At 32.8% G+C, this 17,696-nt stretch overlaps 2 protein-coding genes across 2 annotated transcripts in view; both read right to left on the bottom strand.

The window, feature by feature from the left end:
• The window catches only part of LOC119678908 (CDK5 and ABL1 enzyme substrate 1-like), a gene marked incomplete at its 3' end in the record, with an annotated part of 144,170 nt that overhangs the window by 53,662 nt on the left and 72,812 nt on the right, over positions 1-17,696 (bottom strand).
• Positions 151-1,452, bottom strand: LOC119678909 (radial spoke head 1 homolog). The gene is made up of 3 exons (XM_038090997.1): positions 1,318-1,452; positions 1,101-1,266; positions 151-988 (listed from the first exon to the last, which is right to left on the bottom strand). The coding sequence occupies exons 1-3, from the start codon at positions 1,387-1,389 to the stop codon at positions 216-218; spliced, it is 1,011 nt and encodes a 336-aa protein (XP_037946925.1). The 5' UTR covers positions 1,390-1,452; the 3' UTR covers positions 151-215.

Raw genomic sequence — 17,696 nt, forward strand, 5'->3', positions numbered from 1 at the left:
TGCAAACTTTTTATACTGGTCCACTTAATTAATATATAACTAATACCATATATAAAACTGCTGACTATTGATAAAATGATCAATAAAAACTTTTTCGGATGACTACTTTTTTAATTTTTAAAAAAATTCAAAAATTTTAAGAATCCCGTATTTAAAAATTCGTTAAACGAATATAAAATAAACATAATTTATTTTTTATACGAAAACGCTCCAAATCAGTCAGTGACAGGACGATCCTTATCTATCATATCGAATTCATCAATATTGCAAGGATCCCTTCGTCTTAGATTGAGTGATGATAGTGCACTGGTAATGCTACAACTTTCCATATCCTCACATGGTATACATTCTTGTCCACCCTCTTCTTCTTCCATATCAATCAAACACTCAACACTTTCTTTGAGTTGTTCTTCGGAAGGCTTTGTAGTTAGTGAACAACTAGATTCATCAGAGTCAGGGCGAGGTAATGGTATTGGATCTTGTGGTATTTGTGAATAATCATAAGCGCAAATTTCTTGTGCATTCCATTCTGTTGGCAGTAAAACAAGTTCCTCACCAAAATCTTCTGCCTCACCTTCAGCATGTGGATGTAGTTTACTTCTTTGCACTTCATCATAGTTTGGTGATTGAAAAAAGCCAACAGTCATATTTTCGTGATTATAATTAAGTACTGTGGGCCCAATAGGATAATCTATACTAAAATTGCCATGTACTATGAGTTTGCGATCATCAGAACCAATATACAATTCAAATGGACCAAGACGTTCGTTTTGTTGAAAAGTACCCTTGAAACACATGGGCGTACATTTCACTTTATCATATTTATAAATTCCAACACCATGTTTTTCATTATTTATCCACTCGCCATAATATGAATCACCGTTGGGATATGTATAACGCCCCTTACCATGTTTCACACCCTTACGCCAACAACCTTCATATAGACTTCCATCAGGGTAGAAGAAGGTGCCAAATCCACTGCGATGACCTAAATACACGGTTATATTTATTTATATATAAATTTAAAATATAACAGCAGTTCCATAGAGTTTACCATGGCGATATGCTTATAATATGCTAATCATGAATGTAAAATTTACCACAACGATAGTTGCCATAGTAACGTGCTCCATTAAGAAAAACATATAATCCTATTCCGTGTCTTTGGCCTTTACGATAAAAACCATCATATTGATCACCATTTGGAAGAATCGCCCAACCACGACCATGTCTTTGACCAGCTGCATTGCGCCCACCAATGTATAACTAAAATACAGAATATAAAATGATAGATTTTTCCACTTTGGGATAACTTACACCTATATTTGGAATCTCCGGCGATTCGTAGTCAGTGACGTAGGAATCTGTCTCTGCTATATTAGAAGTCATTTTTGCTATATCAATTCAAACTAAAGAAATATACAAAAAATGTTTGTTATAATTATTCAAATAAAATTATGAAATTCTTCAATGCTTATTTGATGCCAGCTATTAGATATACTTTATACTAGTATTATAGAAACATAGATTCAGAAATTATTCAATACTCAACATGCTATGAAGATACAATCTATCAAACTTTCAAGGATCAACTTACATTTGATTATTCTAGAAAGTAATTAATTACTGCAGCAGTTCTAGAAATTATTCCGTTCAGATGATGCATTCCCATTCCAGAATCAGGGGAGACGTAAATTGAAGCTGAGTATTTGTAAACGTTGTAAAACAGGGGTGATGAAAATACCTAGCAAACTATCGAGGGATGGAGACCACTAACGGTATACACTATGGTAAAGGTTCTAAAATCCACAATTGCATAACGGGATGGAATGTGGGGAGCGAGCTATCTCATCAATGTAATGAGAAAGGGTTTGAAGGGGCCTGTGAAATAGCGCTTAAAGAAGCTCAGAAGGAAGTTCATCGTCATGGAGATTTTCAGGGGGGAGATTGTGTCGACGGGTTATATGTCTGCGTACAAGTGAAAGAATGTACTCATCAAGTCTTTCAATCATGGCAGTGGAGTGCAGTACTCGACAAGAATGATGATGCCCATTGGGTTTGCGTCTGTAGTTGATACAATCGCGAAGGATTTTTCTTTCAAGGACTCGTAGACGTTCCATTTGCCATAAAAATCACGGCTTGTCGTTGAGTTATATACGACAGTAGATATGTATGAAAGGTTATTGTAGGATATCTCAAATGCTGTTGAATAAGTAATTCAACCAAAAACTAAGTGTATATCTTATGATTCAACTTTATTGAAACTTTTAAATATTTTTATCAACGAATTATAATTTTTAGTGCATAACCGAAAATGTCTCCGATTTAACATAATTTCGGCCTTCATTGACATCATTTGTTCATGCTGACTTATGATTGAAACATTAACGGCCAGAATTATATTGCCATATATCACTTTGATTGCCATAAATAAATTCAACTGAATTGCCCATAATTTCTTGAAGCAATTAACGGTTTTGCATATGCCAAATTTTAAACCAAATAATCTCTAGAGCCTTGGCTTACTGTTTCTCCCTTCTAATGCTGCGAATAGCTGTGCTATATGTCGGATAAATTGGCATTTAAATTAATAGCCCAGAGGAGACAATCTTCAAAAAAAAATATGCATAAAAGCGAGCATAATGTAATGAAAGAAAAATTTAAATTACGTTGTCAAAACATTCTAAATATGTAAATGCGTAGATATACGAGTATAAATGTATCTATGTGCGCAGGAATCGAGCCAAATAAAAACCAGACCAAACCAAAGTGAAACAAACCATACCCAACAGAAGGCAGCCCCACATATTTTCAGGCCTAACCGCATACGCATATAAAATTCCTAAACAAAATTTACGAGTGCGTGCCACTGAGTCTTATTATTTAATTTTTCTTCTCGTTCTTGGAGGATTACTCGTTACTCATCAAAGCAGCAGCAGCGAAAAGCACACTGGCAGTCGGAAAAGAATTTGTGGCAAGCGAATGAAAAAAATAACCCTCAGACAGCCAGTTTACGGAACCAAATTAGTGGATTCGGGCTGAACGTCCCATGTACTCTCCTCGTGTATTTTAAATGAATTTCAGTTTGAATTTGAATTAGAATTTGAAGTTGAAGTTGAAGTTGAAGTTGAGCGTGCAATATGAATATGGTAATGAATGTGCTGAGAAATTGATAAGCGGAAAGTTGCGGGGAATTATTAGAAATAACGATGATTATTATGCCGTATCTGTATCTCCGCCTGTTTGGGTTCTTGGCATTAATAGCAATGTTGATGGCGCATAACAAATATTTATGCCCACATTGAAAATGAGTTTTTAAATTTTTCTTTTATTTTCCTTTTGATTATTTAATAAAAATTCCACAAAACCATCACCACAAAGTCATTAATATGCATACTGTAAACATGGCTAGAGAAGAAATACAAAATCGTAACATACATTCAGGGGTATAAGTAGTAAATAAGTAATAAGAGCAATGAAACAATAAGCCAAATTATTTCCAAATTTTCATTTTTTTTAAGTATGTGTTATGGTTTATAAATGCTGTAAAAACTTCATCACATTTAATTTACAATATTTTATGTTCACTTTATGGGTGCGTGCGCCTAAAAACACTGTTTCATGGTTACGCTATTTCTTCGGAGCGTCGCATGGACTTGTTACGAAACTTTTAGCAATTTAAGTTTATGAAAATTATTAAGCTTATTAGATGAATTATCGCACGTGACTTACCCACTTACCTTCTTGCTTACTTCCCGACGTCCCGACTTGCCGACTTCCCGACTTATTTACTTATACACTTTTACTTTAAACTTTATAAAGTTGACAGCATTGTGGATTAGTCCAATTTTCTGTCGAAAGTTTATTATTCGTAGCAGAAACGCTGAAAGGTCATAGGGTCTGCTTGCATTGAGCAAATACACCGGTTACACTTAGTAACACATTTTTAAATTAATTTTTAATGAGTCACTTTTCAAAGTCAAAACTTATTTTGGAACGTGAGAGGGTCAAGTTTTCGTTGAGCTTTTTTTTCATCATCATCGAAAATTCATTGTTCACACTTTTGTTTTTTTTTAATCGCCAGCAATTCATTCTTTATGGTAATTAACACATAAAATATGTGATCTACTTCACAACGAAATGATATATTCAAATTAAATAATGTTTTCGATATTGAAATGGGAAATGTAGGTATATTGAAGCAACTTTAGTAAAAACTTGCCGAATATTAAGCGCACTTCAAAGAGTATATTAGTATTTAAGGAAGATGGCGATGAACATAGAGAGGTGTCGAAGTTAGTGTCAATTAATATCTTAAGTTTATGCTATGTGTGAACACAGTGTTCGTTCTCTTACCAATGACTTTAAAGTTCTGTGAATAATGATACAGTCCCTGTTTATAAATTAACCAGACCTGATCTTGTTCTATGAACGACAAATCGTTTATGATGTCACAAATATTGTCAGTACTTGTGCCTATTACTGTACATCCAAAAAAGTAGAGATTCTTGTCGTTGCTAATAAGATCCCAGGAATCGTTCTTATTGAACAACGGCCAAATTGACACATATCAAATTGTCACATATATTATGATTGACTTATACCTTTTAGAAGCTATCCAATGAAAGTGGAATTGATACTTCTACTATCAAACGCTAATTAGACGGAAACCATATCAACATGTTGTGAGTGATGTACACCTTATATTAGTTAGCTTAATAAAATGGAAGAAAGTATGCCTGTCAATAAGTTCCTAGCACTTTATTTTATTGTTCTTCAAGTGAAATGTCAGAGATGTCATGAATAACTATAATTTCTTATTAGTTAGCTGAAGAAATTTATGACAGGTGCCTTACTTAAGAGCCGCCGAGGAAAGGTAAGCTGTTAAATCTAAAAGAAATCTATAGAATCACCAAGTTAAGCTAAACCTTTTTATTTTTTTATCTATTCAATCTTCTTATGACCGAAAACCCAGATATGCGTGATGTTACTGAACTTTTTCAGCTGGACGATATCCGCTTTTCATCAAATTACTAGTTTTAATTTAAAGATGAAAGACAGATTAACTATAATTACAGCTTGACAGCCAATGAAAATGGCTATACTTATAACTTTGTACTTATCTCTGATGTGGTTTGTTTTGGAAGGCTTAAAATTGCTTGATGGTAGATTTTGCTGTGCATTGTTTGATCTGCTAATTTTTAAAAATATGAGCGCTTCCCTTTTTTGGATTTAATTAATCCATCACTGAAACTAATCAGTGATCTTATCTAGGGAAACGTATCTAGCATATACTGCGCCTCTCAGTTAAATCAATTATACAGAGTAAGACGCAAATATTTTTGATCATTACTGTTCAGATAAAATCAATATTATATAATAAACACATTTTCGTGCAGTAATCATAGTTTCACTCAGATAGTTTTAATTTAACATGAACCCCGGTCAGTGTACTGTGTCACTTTTCAATTAAACTGTATTAAGGATGATTGAAAAATAACTACACTTGAAAATGTTATTGACTTTTGAAGCAAAAAATTACTTTACTTTAAAATTCATAATCGCATTTTTCGTATGGAGCAGCCGTCAGAAAATAATCAAGCTGGATTGGCATAATAATTTATATAATAACCAATTCCATCCACTTTCATGCATAAATAAAGTAAAGTTAAGTGGCAAAGAGCAGCAAGGGTAATGCAATAGCAACTACTCAAATATTTAAAATCGTATTCCTTGTCGTGAATAAAAATAAAAATAAAAATCAAAATTTATATGCCACATGCCGCGTAACCAATTGCAACCCTTAAAAAGTGCTACCCATGCACTACCACCAATTGCACCCCGAGGCGGCCGCATTCTATGGTTAACAGCAAACACACACTGCGTGTAGTTCCTACTACGTCGAAATTACACTAAATTACGAAAGTGTGTAACTATAGCCTATTTATGTGTCGTCGTGCCATTGCATGGGTGCATGGGTGCACGGTTGCCTTGTTGCCTACATCCACGTATCTGTAATGGGTATATACGCCTGTACCGATAATGCAATTTGTTGCAGAGAAACATTTCACAGTTTATGCTGTTCCTGCCACTACCCCTCCACTACCCGCTTCACTTCAGCGTACCACCAACAGCGGTTCTTTTATAGTACTTTCACAAGTACTTTATTTTAGCGCATACGACTAATAAACATGGGTGCAACCCTTGCCGTTCTACTTTGCTTAATAACACAATAATTTCATATGAAATCGCTGGTAGTGTTGCCACTTTGTCTGGTGATTTTGTCGCTGCACGTTACTTGCTGTTACCTTTTGTCATTGAAGGCAAATTGCCTGTTACTTCCTTCTTCCGCTTTTTGAGTTGCTAACAACACTGCTACACTGTTGCCAACATTGTTTCAATTTATGAGGCACCAATTACTCTGCTCTACCATCTCACCCCGCACTCGATGTTCACGACGTCGGAATGATTTTCATACCGTTCTGCCTATTTTATGAATGTTATAAAATTACTATAAGTAATTTAGTATTTTTATCGCTTATTGTACTTTAATGAATCTGTGGTGTCCTTCGAACCGACGATGTGAATTCCATACTGCCATCGTATTTATTTAGTATGTCAACTGCTGCGCCATCATGTAGTCGTGTTTAGATATTGTTTTGTGGTCAGAATACAAACCATTGGCCATGGAAGATCTTAAAGGACAGAGGCATGGGTAGGCGAGTTATAAGAGTGATTAAGTTTCGTAATAAATGACAATGAAAACATTTTCATGACAATAATAAGAACTCCTAAAATTAATTAATTGTTCTATGACGAATTGGATTTTGTAAAAACTTTCATTTAATGAGTGTACTCGTATGTGGATTAAGATGTGAGACAATAAAATAATTTAATAAAAGTGAACAAACTGAAGTCGTTATAAGTATAATCTCAGTTAATATCCAAAGTTGAGTTACAATGTATTCATTGGTATATCTTGGCATATAGTTTTCTATGTATCGCCAGATTAAGTCCTAACTTGCTACAAGTGGTGAACTGAGGGTTTCATCTTACAGTTGAGTTTAAAAAAAAATCATCACATTAAAACCAAACTCTTGTCGTATTAGATCTAGACTTAGTGCGTATATTTGTTATTATTATCATAACAAAGACTTTGCTAACTGCAAGCCTAGAAAACGAAACACCAGAACAACGTAGTGCGTATATTGATTAAAAAATTCTGTTGCAATAAATTCATCTTAAATTTTAAAATTTAAAAAGTCGTGAATCAAGAGCAACTGAATCAACCATCATTAAAATCAACTCGAAGAGAAACAATTAAGAAGTAATTAATATTTCAGTCACAACTTATTTAAAGCGATTAAAAAATTTTAAGAATCTTGCAAAATATAACAGCTATTTCCAAATAGTCCCCTTTGGGGCTATTATGAATGGAAATTACAAGAGATGTTGACCTAAATTGAATCAATATGTCACTACATTCATTTATTATTTTCTATATCGAACAACTGTATATATGTTAAGGGATTACAAATATACATCGTGAGCCATAAAAATGTGGGACACGATCAATGCGGTTTCTAGCCCTGAAATAAAACTCGATATCATTTCAAACCTTTTATAATTAATAATTCGAGTACACAATTATCTGATTAATTTACATAAGTGGGCATTAAGTCAAAGGCTTTTGGATAATTATTAAATGATTATCATTGCAGATCAGAAACCATTCAATGATCGTGAAATGTAAAATGTGATAAATCTCTGATCACAGAATTGTAATGAAGTATTAGGCTCAGTGTTTCAAAAGTTTGGACCATTCAGACTAAGAGCTTAAGGTCGGTTCGTCATAGTAGGTAAATTTCGTGAGATATGATACAAAAAGCTTTTCGGTTTCAGCAAACCTCCAGATCGCTTACTTTCTGGAGAACTAAGGAAACCTGTTTGGTATATTCAAACTGGACTGTACACAATAAATAAGAGCTAAATTAAAGCTCTTCCTACGTGCTCATTCAGGACTACAAAGAAAGCCACCTGAACATCTTGAACAACGTTACTATGTTACTACGACTTGATACAGATACTGAAGTCTTAAGATCTCTTTTACTTCACGTGGAAGACCAAGATTTGAGAACGACAGTCCATGAAAATATTTGAAGCATCACAATACGAAATATGTGATTATTGAATGATTTTAATCTTAATTTAAGCTTGTTTAACCTACTTTAAGCCAACAGTTAAGTTCAAAATTTGTTTTTCTCCAAATAATTTACTTAGATTGGTTCATGGTTGAATGTAATTTAGCCAATAGTCAGAAGTACTGATTACGGCCCTGCAATATTAAAACAACGGTTGATGATATGAAAATGAACAAAAAATGAGATTTAATAAAAAAATATAGTAGTATTTATAATATCTTTTAAAAATGTGTTATTTATTGTGCAACATCAGTTTGGTTAAATAAATTCTGTATTCGAAATTTTGTAGAACTCACCTTTTTCCCTTCTGGGTTATATATTCCCAGAAGTGTATATATATCAAGGTAAAGTCAATTTTATTTAATTCAATATTATTACCAAATTATTTCATTAATTTATTAATGTATTTTAATTTCTTTAATTCACAAAAGACTTAGTCAGCTGAAGCTGCTGCATTATTATGGCTTCAAACTTTCAAAGCCAAACTTCACAAATTGGAAAAGTTCAACTTTAGAAATTCTTGTGGAACATAAAATTTTGATTTTTGTTAAATATTTTTGTGCTAATGAAAGAGAAATGCTTTGTTTTTCAGTTCGAGAGGAAAAACATTAAGCAAAAATCCACAAAACAAGAATAAAACTATGCAGCAAAAAATGTGTTGTGTTGGCAAGTATCCTTTTTCGCAGTATGAGAAACTTTTCATTTAAATCCATAAATAGTCACTTTTAACGCATTGGCTCCGCATACGCAACGGAAGGACCCAACGCCACTGCAAACCTAAATAACCCCTTCCCCCCAAAAAATAGAACAAATTTGCTTTTATCTCGAATTGAACTCAAACGGTTTCTGCATATTTAATCCAAGGCACTTTTTATGCTTCGAAACAATGCGGAATTTTTTAAACTTTCCAGCTCGGTTTCCGCATTTGTTGTTGCTTCATAAATTTTTGTAATGTTTAATAAAATAGTTTGTTAAATATTTTTACCAAAAAACTAGTGAATTATTGCTTGAAGTGATTTTTATGAATTTTATGTGAAGCCAAAGAAACTATCATAAGCACACACAATTTAAAAGCCCCTGTTCAACCCCCGCCTTCAGGGTGCTGAATTACTTGTGTATTTAGTATTCAGGATTGTGATGGAAAGAAGAGAATTTATTTATAAAAACACGACTCCTTGGTGTTGTTTTGCGATATTCTATTGCAAATGGCTGCATTTCATATCGAAAAATAATTTCTCAAACACCGAAGCCGCATGTCCTGCAGTGTGTCGAGCACAACTGTCAACTTGTTTTACTGCTCACATCCGTTCTGCTCAAGTTCAGAACTTCATTTCCGCTACTCTTTGATTTTGTAACTGGTATGGTAACATACCTTTTCCGTTAAAAATTGTCTAGCTGCCTTGATGACTGGATGACTGTCTGCAAAGTTTTCGGACGGCTTCTATACATTTGCGTACTCCTCTAAACTACAGGATATTGTGTGTGTGTGCTTTTCTGTGTTTGTGTCTTGATGTGCAAGCAACTGTGCTTGATTTGTTGACAATTTTTCAAGTTGTCTTCATACAAATTTTTCTAATTTTAAAATTTAATAAACTTTAAGGAGGCCTTCACGACGACTTTAAAACGGCTGCTGCCTAATTAAAGTATTCAATCAATTGTGAGAGTGATTTAACTGAAGACCTCTTCACTGATAGAGTAAATGAGAAAAGCGTCCAATAGCATGAAATAAAAATCATAGTACCGTAGTTAAAGATAATGTGTTATATGCCTAAATTTTAAATATCTTTGACTCTAGAATAGTTTGGAGAACGTCGGAAAGATATATAAGAAAATATATGAATTTACTATTAAAAAATAAGATCTCCTTGAGTGCAATACAATTACTTCGAGTGCCTTCCAACTACTGTAACAGTTCCTCAAACATTTTTTGTACCTTGATTCAGATATGGTCTTTAACTCCAATCAAAATAGATCCCATCGAGGTCAATACATCAATCCCAGCAATCTTTCATAGATGCAGCATACTCTTTGAGATAGTTGGGGCTGTCATTATGTTGGATGATGATATATTGACTCAAAACAAATTGTTCTATGTTTCCCATTTCGATGTTTTTAGAACTCTCCTGGTCTGTAATGTCCGATGAATGTTGGTTCTTTATTTTTATAACTTGATGGTTCAAAAGCGTTTGTGAAGCAACACGTCATGTCGAATGCCTGATTTGGTTACTAATATTGGACTCAAAAGTTTGGTTTCTTCTCTTTATGGTAGAGATTGTGAACTTCTGCTATTTTCTGTTTTCCTATACTGTTTTCTGTATTTCGTATATAAAATTTGGTTATCATCATTATGCCTATTGTATTGCGAAAAAATTGAAGCTGTTTAATAGGGAGTATATTTATAGTGTCTGTGAGGCCCTATGCTCTATTGTGTACATACAAAATAAGATATTTGTGGTGTTTTAAAAAACTGTTTTAAAAACTCGCTTATAATTTTCACGACTTAGGTCGTGTGCGAGTTAGGCTAAGTTGATGCTAAATCAAATGAGAGATTTTTTGGGATTTTTTGCACTGCACACATTTAGCCATTTATCAACACGTATCGACACATCACTACATTATCGGCTCATCTTAGAATTTCCCTCATTTAGAACGCAACTTAGCCTAACTCGCACACGTCCTTATTAGTTAATTACAAGGTATAATACGCTCTTACCCTTATGTCGAGGAATTTACATTCGATGAATGTATGAAACCTAATATAAGCAAGTATTAAGAAATGTAGATTCATTGGCATTCCTCAGCTGCATTTTATGCTGTCAGGATTCAAAGTGCTTCATAAGGAATTGGAAAAAAATCTTATCTACTGTGTGGTAGGAAATTAAGTATATGCAAATAATGGATATAAGAGTGAAACCTTAATTTTTCTTGATATCCTTCAAATTTTAAAATATAACTCGAATAAATAAAACTGGAAAAAAACAACTCAAATATTTAAATTAATTTTGAGATTAATTTTAATAATAAAATTTTCTAAATCTCTTCAAATAATATTTTCCATTTATGCAACGAAAATTTCATGTTAAATGTATATTATAATATTTTTCTTTTGAAAATATCATTTTTGTGACTATCACTGGAAGAGTAAATAACATTCAATTAATTATTTATTAATAACTTTGTGCTTTTAAAGTTTTCATGTCCCTATTTGTATTAAGCAAATTATTTAAACAAGAACATTTGAAACGAAAATATACATTAACTTTATTAAATAGCAGAATAATGTAAATAAATAAATGAAATAATGTCCAAATTTATTTATATTAATGCATTTTCAGTAAGAGTAAATTTTTGCTCTTACAACAAAACTACAACAATATTGCAATAAAATAACAACAAAAATATTTGCAATATTCGTTTCTGTTTGTTTAGAAATTCTATGTAACTCATACGCCATGTGGGTCAAATTTTGTTTAGCTTAGATTTACATTACCAACTGCAGAATTCATTAAAAATTCTATTTAAATAGCAAAATAATATGCAACTGACCTTTAGCATGGCTTGTTAAAAGAGTTTTCAATCTAACCCAAATCTGGTATTATGAGTTGTAAACATGGAGAAACAAAATGACACGACCACACAAAATACTCACTTGCAACTTGCACTTGCGGCAAGGCGGAGGAGAGGTGTAGAAGTTGTGGAAGAAAGTCAGTAAGCATTTTAAATATGCTCTTTCACTTTCAGTTTTAAACAGAAACTTTTATACAAACTTTAACTGCACTTTCATCAAGAAATTCTAGCTGCTTGCACGCAAGTTAAGTTTTTCCTAATGCTAATGTATACAAATTTTTTTAAGTGTATCTCAGCTTGTTTGTGAATTTCGTAGTGTATGTGTATTAGTTGTTAAGTAATAAGAAACAGTGGTTGTAATGCTACTTCCAACAAAAAAGTATCTAAAACTTTAGCATAGATACGACCGCAAGTTGTAGTCAAAATCAAGTGCAGCTCATATTGCATGCACTTTATGCACTCAAGTGCATTTCTATGCCAGTTTGTGAGTGTATAACTTTGGGTTAGTATTTAAACACATAGTTTAATACTCGTTCACTACAAGAAGTAAACGTTTATTTGAACTTCAAGTTGTTAAGTTTTTCTAGACATAATATATTTTAACTTGAACATAAGTTCAGCAAACAAAATTTGATGTAGCAAAAATTTAAACTGAATATTTTTACAAAAAAAGCACCGTTTTTACGGTATAGTAAAAATTAGAAGTGCTACATATAATCAACAGATCCATTAAGGGGGTACAATAGATCTTCAGGTCGCAATGAAAATTTCCGCAATGCACGTTAAAACTACAATCACTGGCTACAGCAGCTCACTACTTTCACCACAATCACTTTCACTACAGTAATTATTGGGACGCAGTAGCGAATAACTACAGTAGTGCATAGTGCTACAGTAATCAGTTTTATTTTTGACAGTGTAGCCAGCTAACGTCATTTGATCGTGCGTTAGATATTAGACTTCTAAAAGTCTGATTTGGGTGCTTAGCTGATTGTTCCAAGATCATAGATTAGTATGACGTGACTCAAGTTGTGCATTGAAATAAATGCTAGCACTCCTTAGCTACTCATATATTAATAGGAATGTTTACCCGAACTCAGCATATGTAAAAAGTGTATGTATTGGCTTTCTTTGATACTCTAAACTGCGGTGGATATACGTTTATACATTTACATTTGCTTAAAGCAAAGCAAATGACATAGCAAACAATATAGCTTGCATAATAAGTTCACATCAAAATTTAAATAATTAGTCTCTTTTTGTGTCAGTACCCTCAGACTCAGTTTTACGAAACTAAATTTATTATTCTTGTTTACATTTTCCTTATTTCAACTATTTCCGAAGATATGGAATTGTCAAGCAGTGATAAACCTATATGGTCTATGTACAAATGTATTCAATATATTATTTACTATATACGAGTATTTCAGAATGTGTTTCTTTGAAAAACTCTTCCAGATGGCGTTCCTTTAATTTGGGCTCCCTTCAAGTATACCAGACCTATTGTTATATAATTTCCACCGAAAGCAGTTTTTTATAATTTCATAACAAAGAAATGTTTATTTAAAATGTATCTCTTAAAGGCTTTGCGTGGAATGCTACTCTCACACTACATAAGAGTTATTTACTAGTACACATATTTTCTCCTATATAATAAAACTTATTTCCATAACTGAAAGACTTAAACTTTTTCAAAAAATTTCCACAGCATTTGCATAAACTACTACTTAAAGAAATTTTAAAACAAAGATACAAGCATTTGCCAAACTTGATGCAAAATCTCGCAGTGTGCATAACTGCACTTCAAGTACACTGAGGCTCACATGTGAGTGCATGTTCATATTTGCGTTGCATAGCAGCGTTGAAATTTCTTTGAAAAGAACTTCAACTTCAGATACACTACAGATACATTTGCACGACGAGAAAATGTGTGCAAAGCCTGATCACGCTTTGCCGAAACTGTGGTGCTTTCTTTTTCAGCGCTTCTTGTTGCATACTTCGGGGCGCAATTTGCCTACTGCATATTTTATAACTGCAGTGGAATTATGCAGCGAGCGCCGTCTCCGCTACTACTTAACATTTGCAAACACAAACATGTTTCAACTTCAAGCGCGGCTTAAAATATTCATAAAAACATTAAGAAAATTCCGAAAAATTGCTGTTAACATATGAATTTTCATTTTAAAAAGAATTAAAATTGACAAAATGTGGCGAAGTTGCAGGAAACATTCATTTATGCCACACATGCTGGGAGCGATGTCTTGTGTGTGTTTTCGTTTGTAGCACAAAAGTTTTAACATAAAACAGCGCTTTAATAACAACAACAGATGGAATATTTGCGTAACCAAAAAAAATTAAATTGAAATCATGTTTTTGAACTGAGAAAATATCCCAAGAAAAAATAAAATAAATTCCAATAAAATGGTGAATAAAATTTTCTTTGAATTCCGCATTAAATAGAGTTCAAGCGAATTTCCCAGAAATCACTATCAAAGGCTGAGCACACATAGACATAATACTACATATTGATGGATACTCCAATCAAATAGTCCACCAAGTAAGTGGCATTGATTTAGACAACAACGAAAGATAAAAACAATGTCATCTTAGCTTCTTGAAAATGATAAGTTGTCCAATTTTACTTTCACTGAACTGCTTAATTTTAGTCTTAAGATTTTAAAATTTTAAAATTTTAAAGTATATAAAATACTGCTTAAAGTACATGTATTCGAAATAATTTAATATAAAACTTTTGAAAACAAATACAGGAATATTAAATTATGTAGTGTTCATATTCATCCATTCAGTGTTCATATCAAATGTTCACTTACTTTTTCTTTTTTTTTCAATTTCCACACTTTCCGTGCAGTGACTAACCTTTTTGTGACTAGCCTACACATATCCTGTTTGTTTATGTATAAAATTTTTAATATTTTATTCTGGAACAATCTGTTGCAAAGGTTAAAGGCTGTTAAGAGGACATGAGACACATAACAAATTTTCCATACGTTACATTTTGATTGTAGTGGCCTCTTCTGATATATGCAGTAACAGCTGCAAGTTATTATCAAACAAAAAAATTAAAAAATGTGTCTTTAGATATAAAAATACTTTATATATGTAAATAATTTAAAACATAATGTAATATGAAAGTAAAAATAGTTCAGACGGGTGTGTAACTCTCCTTGACCAGAATAGTATGATTTCATTTAATATGCTCTCAAATATGTTTTGAAATATAAAGGTTTTAATTTTTGATATTGAAATTTTAACAAGCTCTTTCGCCCTAGCGATATTATAAGAAAATATTAAAACAAACCATTAACACCCACAATTTTCACATTTTTTAAAAATCAAGTACTTTGCTATCACTCCTTTTATTTTCTTACAGAATTTTGAAGACAGCACCTTAACATACTCCTCCTTTTTCATTTATTCCCCCTCTGTGTAAATGTTTCTGTTGATTTTACCCCATGTAATTATTTATTTTTAATTTCTTATATCATGACGCCTTAAAGTATGCAGTGTGAAATAAATTACTACAATGTGTTATTACGCACTTTTCGTTTCAAAACTTGAACCGCAAATAAAAACCTTACAAGACGAATAAAAATCTGGAAAATATTTGAAAAATCCACAACGGGAAGTAAGCGCAACGGCAACTTGGTCGCGTTGACAGCTGCCACAGCCAGCGAAAAGTTGTAAAAAACCATTTTGTTCGAAATGCAACCGCACCGCACGACACAGCCGCAACATGAAATTTATGATTTTGTCAAAGTGGGCAATGAACTCTACTTGTAAAAATGCTGTAAATCGCGTTCTCCGTTTGCAATCTTCCGACAATGGTGCCACTTACCACCGCGACAATGGCGCCTGCACATATGCAACACAAATTGACTAACTCGCATGCAAGTTACATATTTGCAATACTTTTCACAGTAGATCGGAATGTGTACGGAAGCGTAAAAAAGGAATCCAACCAACACTCTGTCAAAAAAAACGTAAAGTTAAAAAGCATTAAATTTAGGCGCCTAAAAGCACACACAAACGTGCGGGTGCTACTACATTTGCAACAACTAAAAGCCAATTCAGAGAAATACTTCAAAATGTTCTATTTGTCATAAATGGCAATGGCAGTGGTTGTGGCAGTTGCAGTGGCGTTTAGAGCGCTTAACAAAATGCACCGAAATGCCTTTACTACATAATGCATTGATAAAATTGCGTGCCATTAATTTCCAACAAAAAGTCACTTCATAAATTTGCTTGTAAATGCCATAAGCACGAAAATACTCAATCACTAACACATATGCACATATACACATATTCACAATACATGCACATTTATGCAAGCATACGTGCGCGTTTAAAATATCAAACTTATTGTCATTTTTGCGGCTGACATGTGCGTTGACGCAGACATTTTGTTGGCCTGAATGAGGCGGAGGGCGCCCATTTGAATGGCAATAAAATTTTTCGGTTGACAGTTTTATTAGCTTTGTGGTTGGATATTGTATGAGTTGGTAACTGTAACTGCAAATAACAAAATTGGCATGATGCATGCCGCTATCTGACTGTATTAGTATGCTAGTATGCGCAACAAACACACACACTTGAACATACAAAAAAATCTTAATTGCTTTAGCATTATTGCGTACAAAATGCTTAATTCATTTTAATGCAATTTAGCTAAATGGACATTTTACAGTTTTGTTGCATACCTTTAGGGGACAGTAATATGAGTAGATGAATATGTAAAGATATTTCGGAACTTCTATTGTGAAAAAAACAATAACGAAATATAAGAATTTTTAGATGACATGAGTAAATGAAGTGAAAAAATTTTACACTTTAAATTAGTTTGTTAAATACATACAAGGACAGCCTTCTTTTCCCATCTATGAATATCAATAAATCTCTAAATTGCATATAAACGTAGATCCTTAAGTAGTTTATGCTATATATAAGTGCTATATATACATATATATACATAAACTTAACTGTAGTTGTATATGGAACCAATTACTATTACTTGAGAACTAGGTTTAAGCACTTGGAAGCCCCATTCTTGAACACACTCGACTATATTTTCAACATTGACCATATATGTACTTACATTTATGAATATGGTATATCCAGCTGGTTCTAATATGCTCATTCTTCTGCCAACAATTACGTGCTAATTGAGGTGGACTCGATCTGTCTTCCACTTTACCTAACTTCCAATTATTATTTTCTCAATTTTAAAACAATATTTTACTCTATAAATTCTGAATAAATTTCTATTTAAATGTACTAAAGTAAGTTTCAGTAAATTTTGTGACAATTTTAAATATTTGCAAGCATTCCTGTCGCAATTTTTTAAACACAATTTTATTCTTTATTCCTTTGAATATATATTTTTTACATTTTTATTTTGTTTTTTTTTTTTTCGTAAAATCGTATTTCATTGTTTCAATGTGTAACATGTGGAATTTATTGCAGTTCTGAAATATAAGCGAGGAGAAAATAAACCTCAACGTCGCATGAATCTTATATCCTTGTGAAAACTTTAGTAAAACTTAAAAAAATATTTATTTTTGTTGCCACGCACTTAAACTAAATGACGACATTAAAGTTGGCAATTGTGAGTTGAATTTCACAAATTTTCAAAAATTCTGCAACAATTTGAGTTGAAGTTGTTTAAGCAGTAAATATGCAGTTTTTAATTCATAATTAATTTACTGCGCCGGATAACTTTCGCGCTAAACTTAACAGCATTTGCTGAATTGCAAGTTGCAATTCTTGGATGTTGTTGGCTGCAGTTGACGATGAGGAAGATGATGACGACGACAACGACGACGACAAACTTTAAGAATACGCGACTACAGAAATTGTTGCAGGTCAACTTTTCTGCAACTTTGTTCGAAACGCACTCACCTCAAAGGACAC

The sequence above is a fragment of the Teleopsis dalmanni genome, chromosome 2, assembly GCF_002237135.1.
Source record: "Teleopsis dalmanni isolate 2A chromosome 2, ASM223713v2, whole genome shotgun sequence".
NCBI classification, from domain to species: domain Eukaryota; kingdom Metazoa; phylum Arthropoda; class Insecta; order Diptera; family Diopsidae; genus Teleopsis; species Teleopsis dalmanni.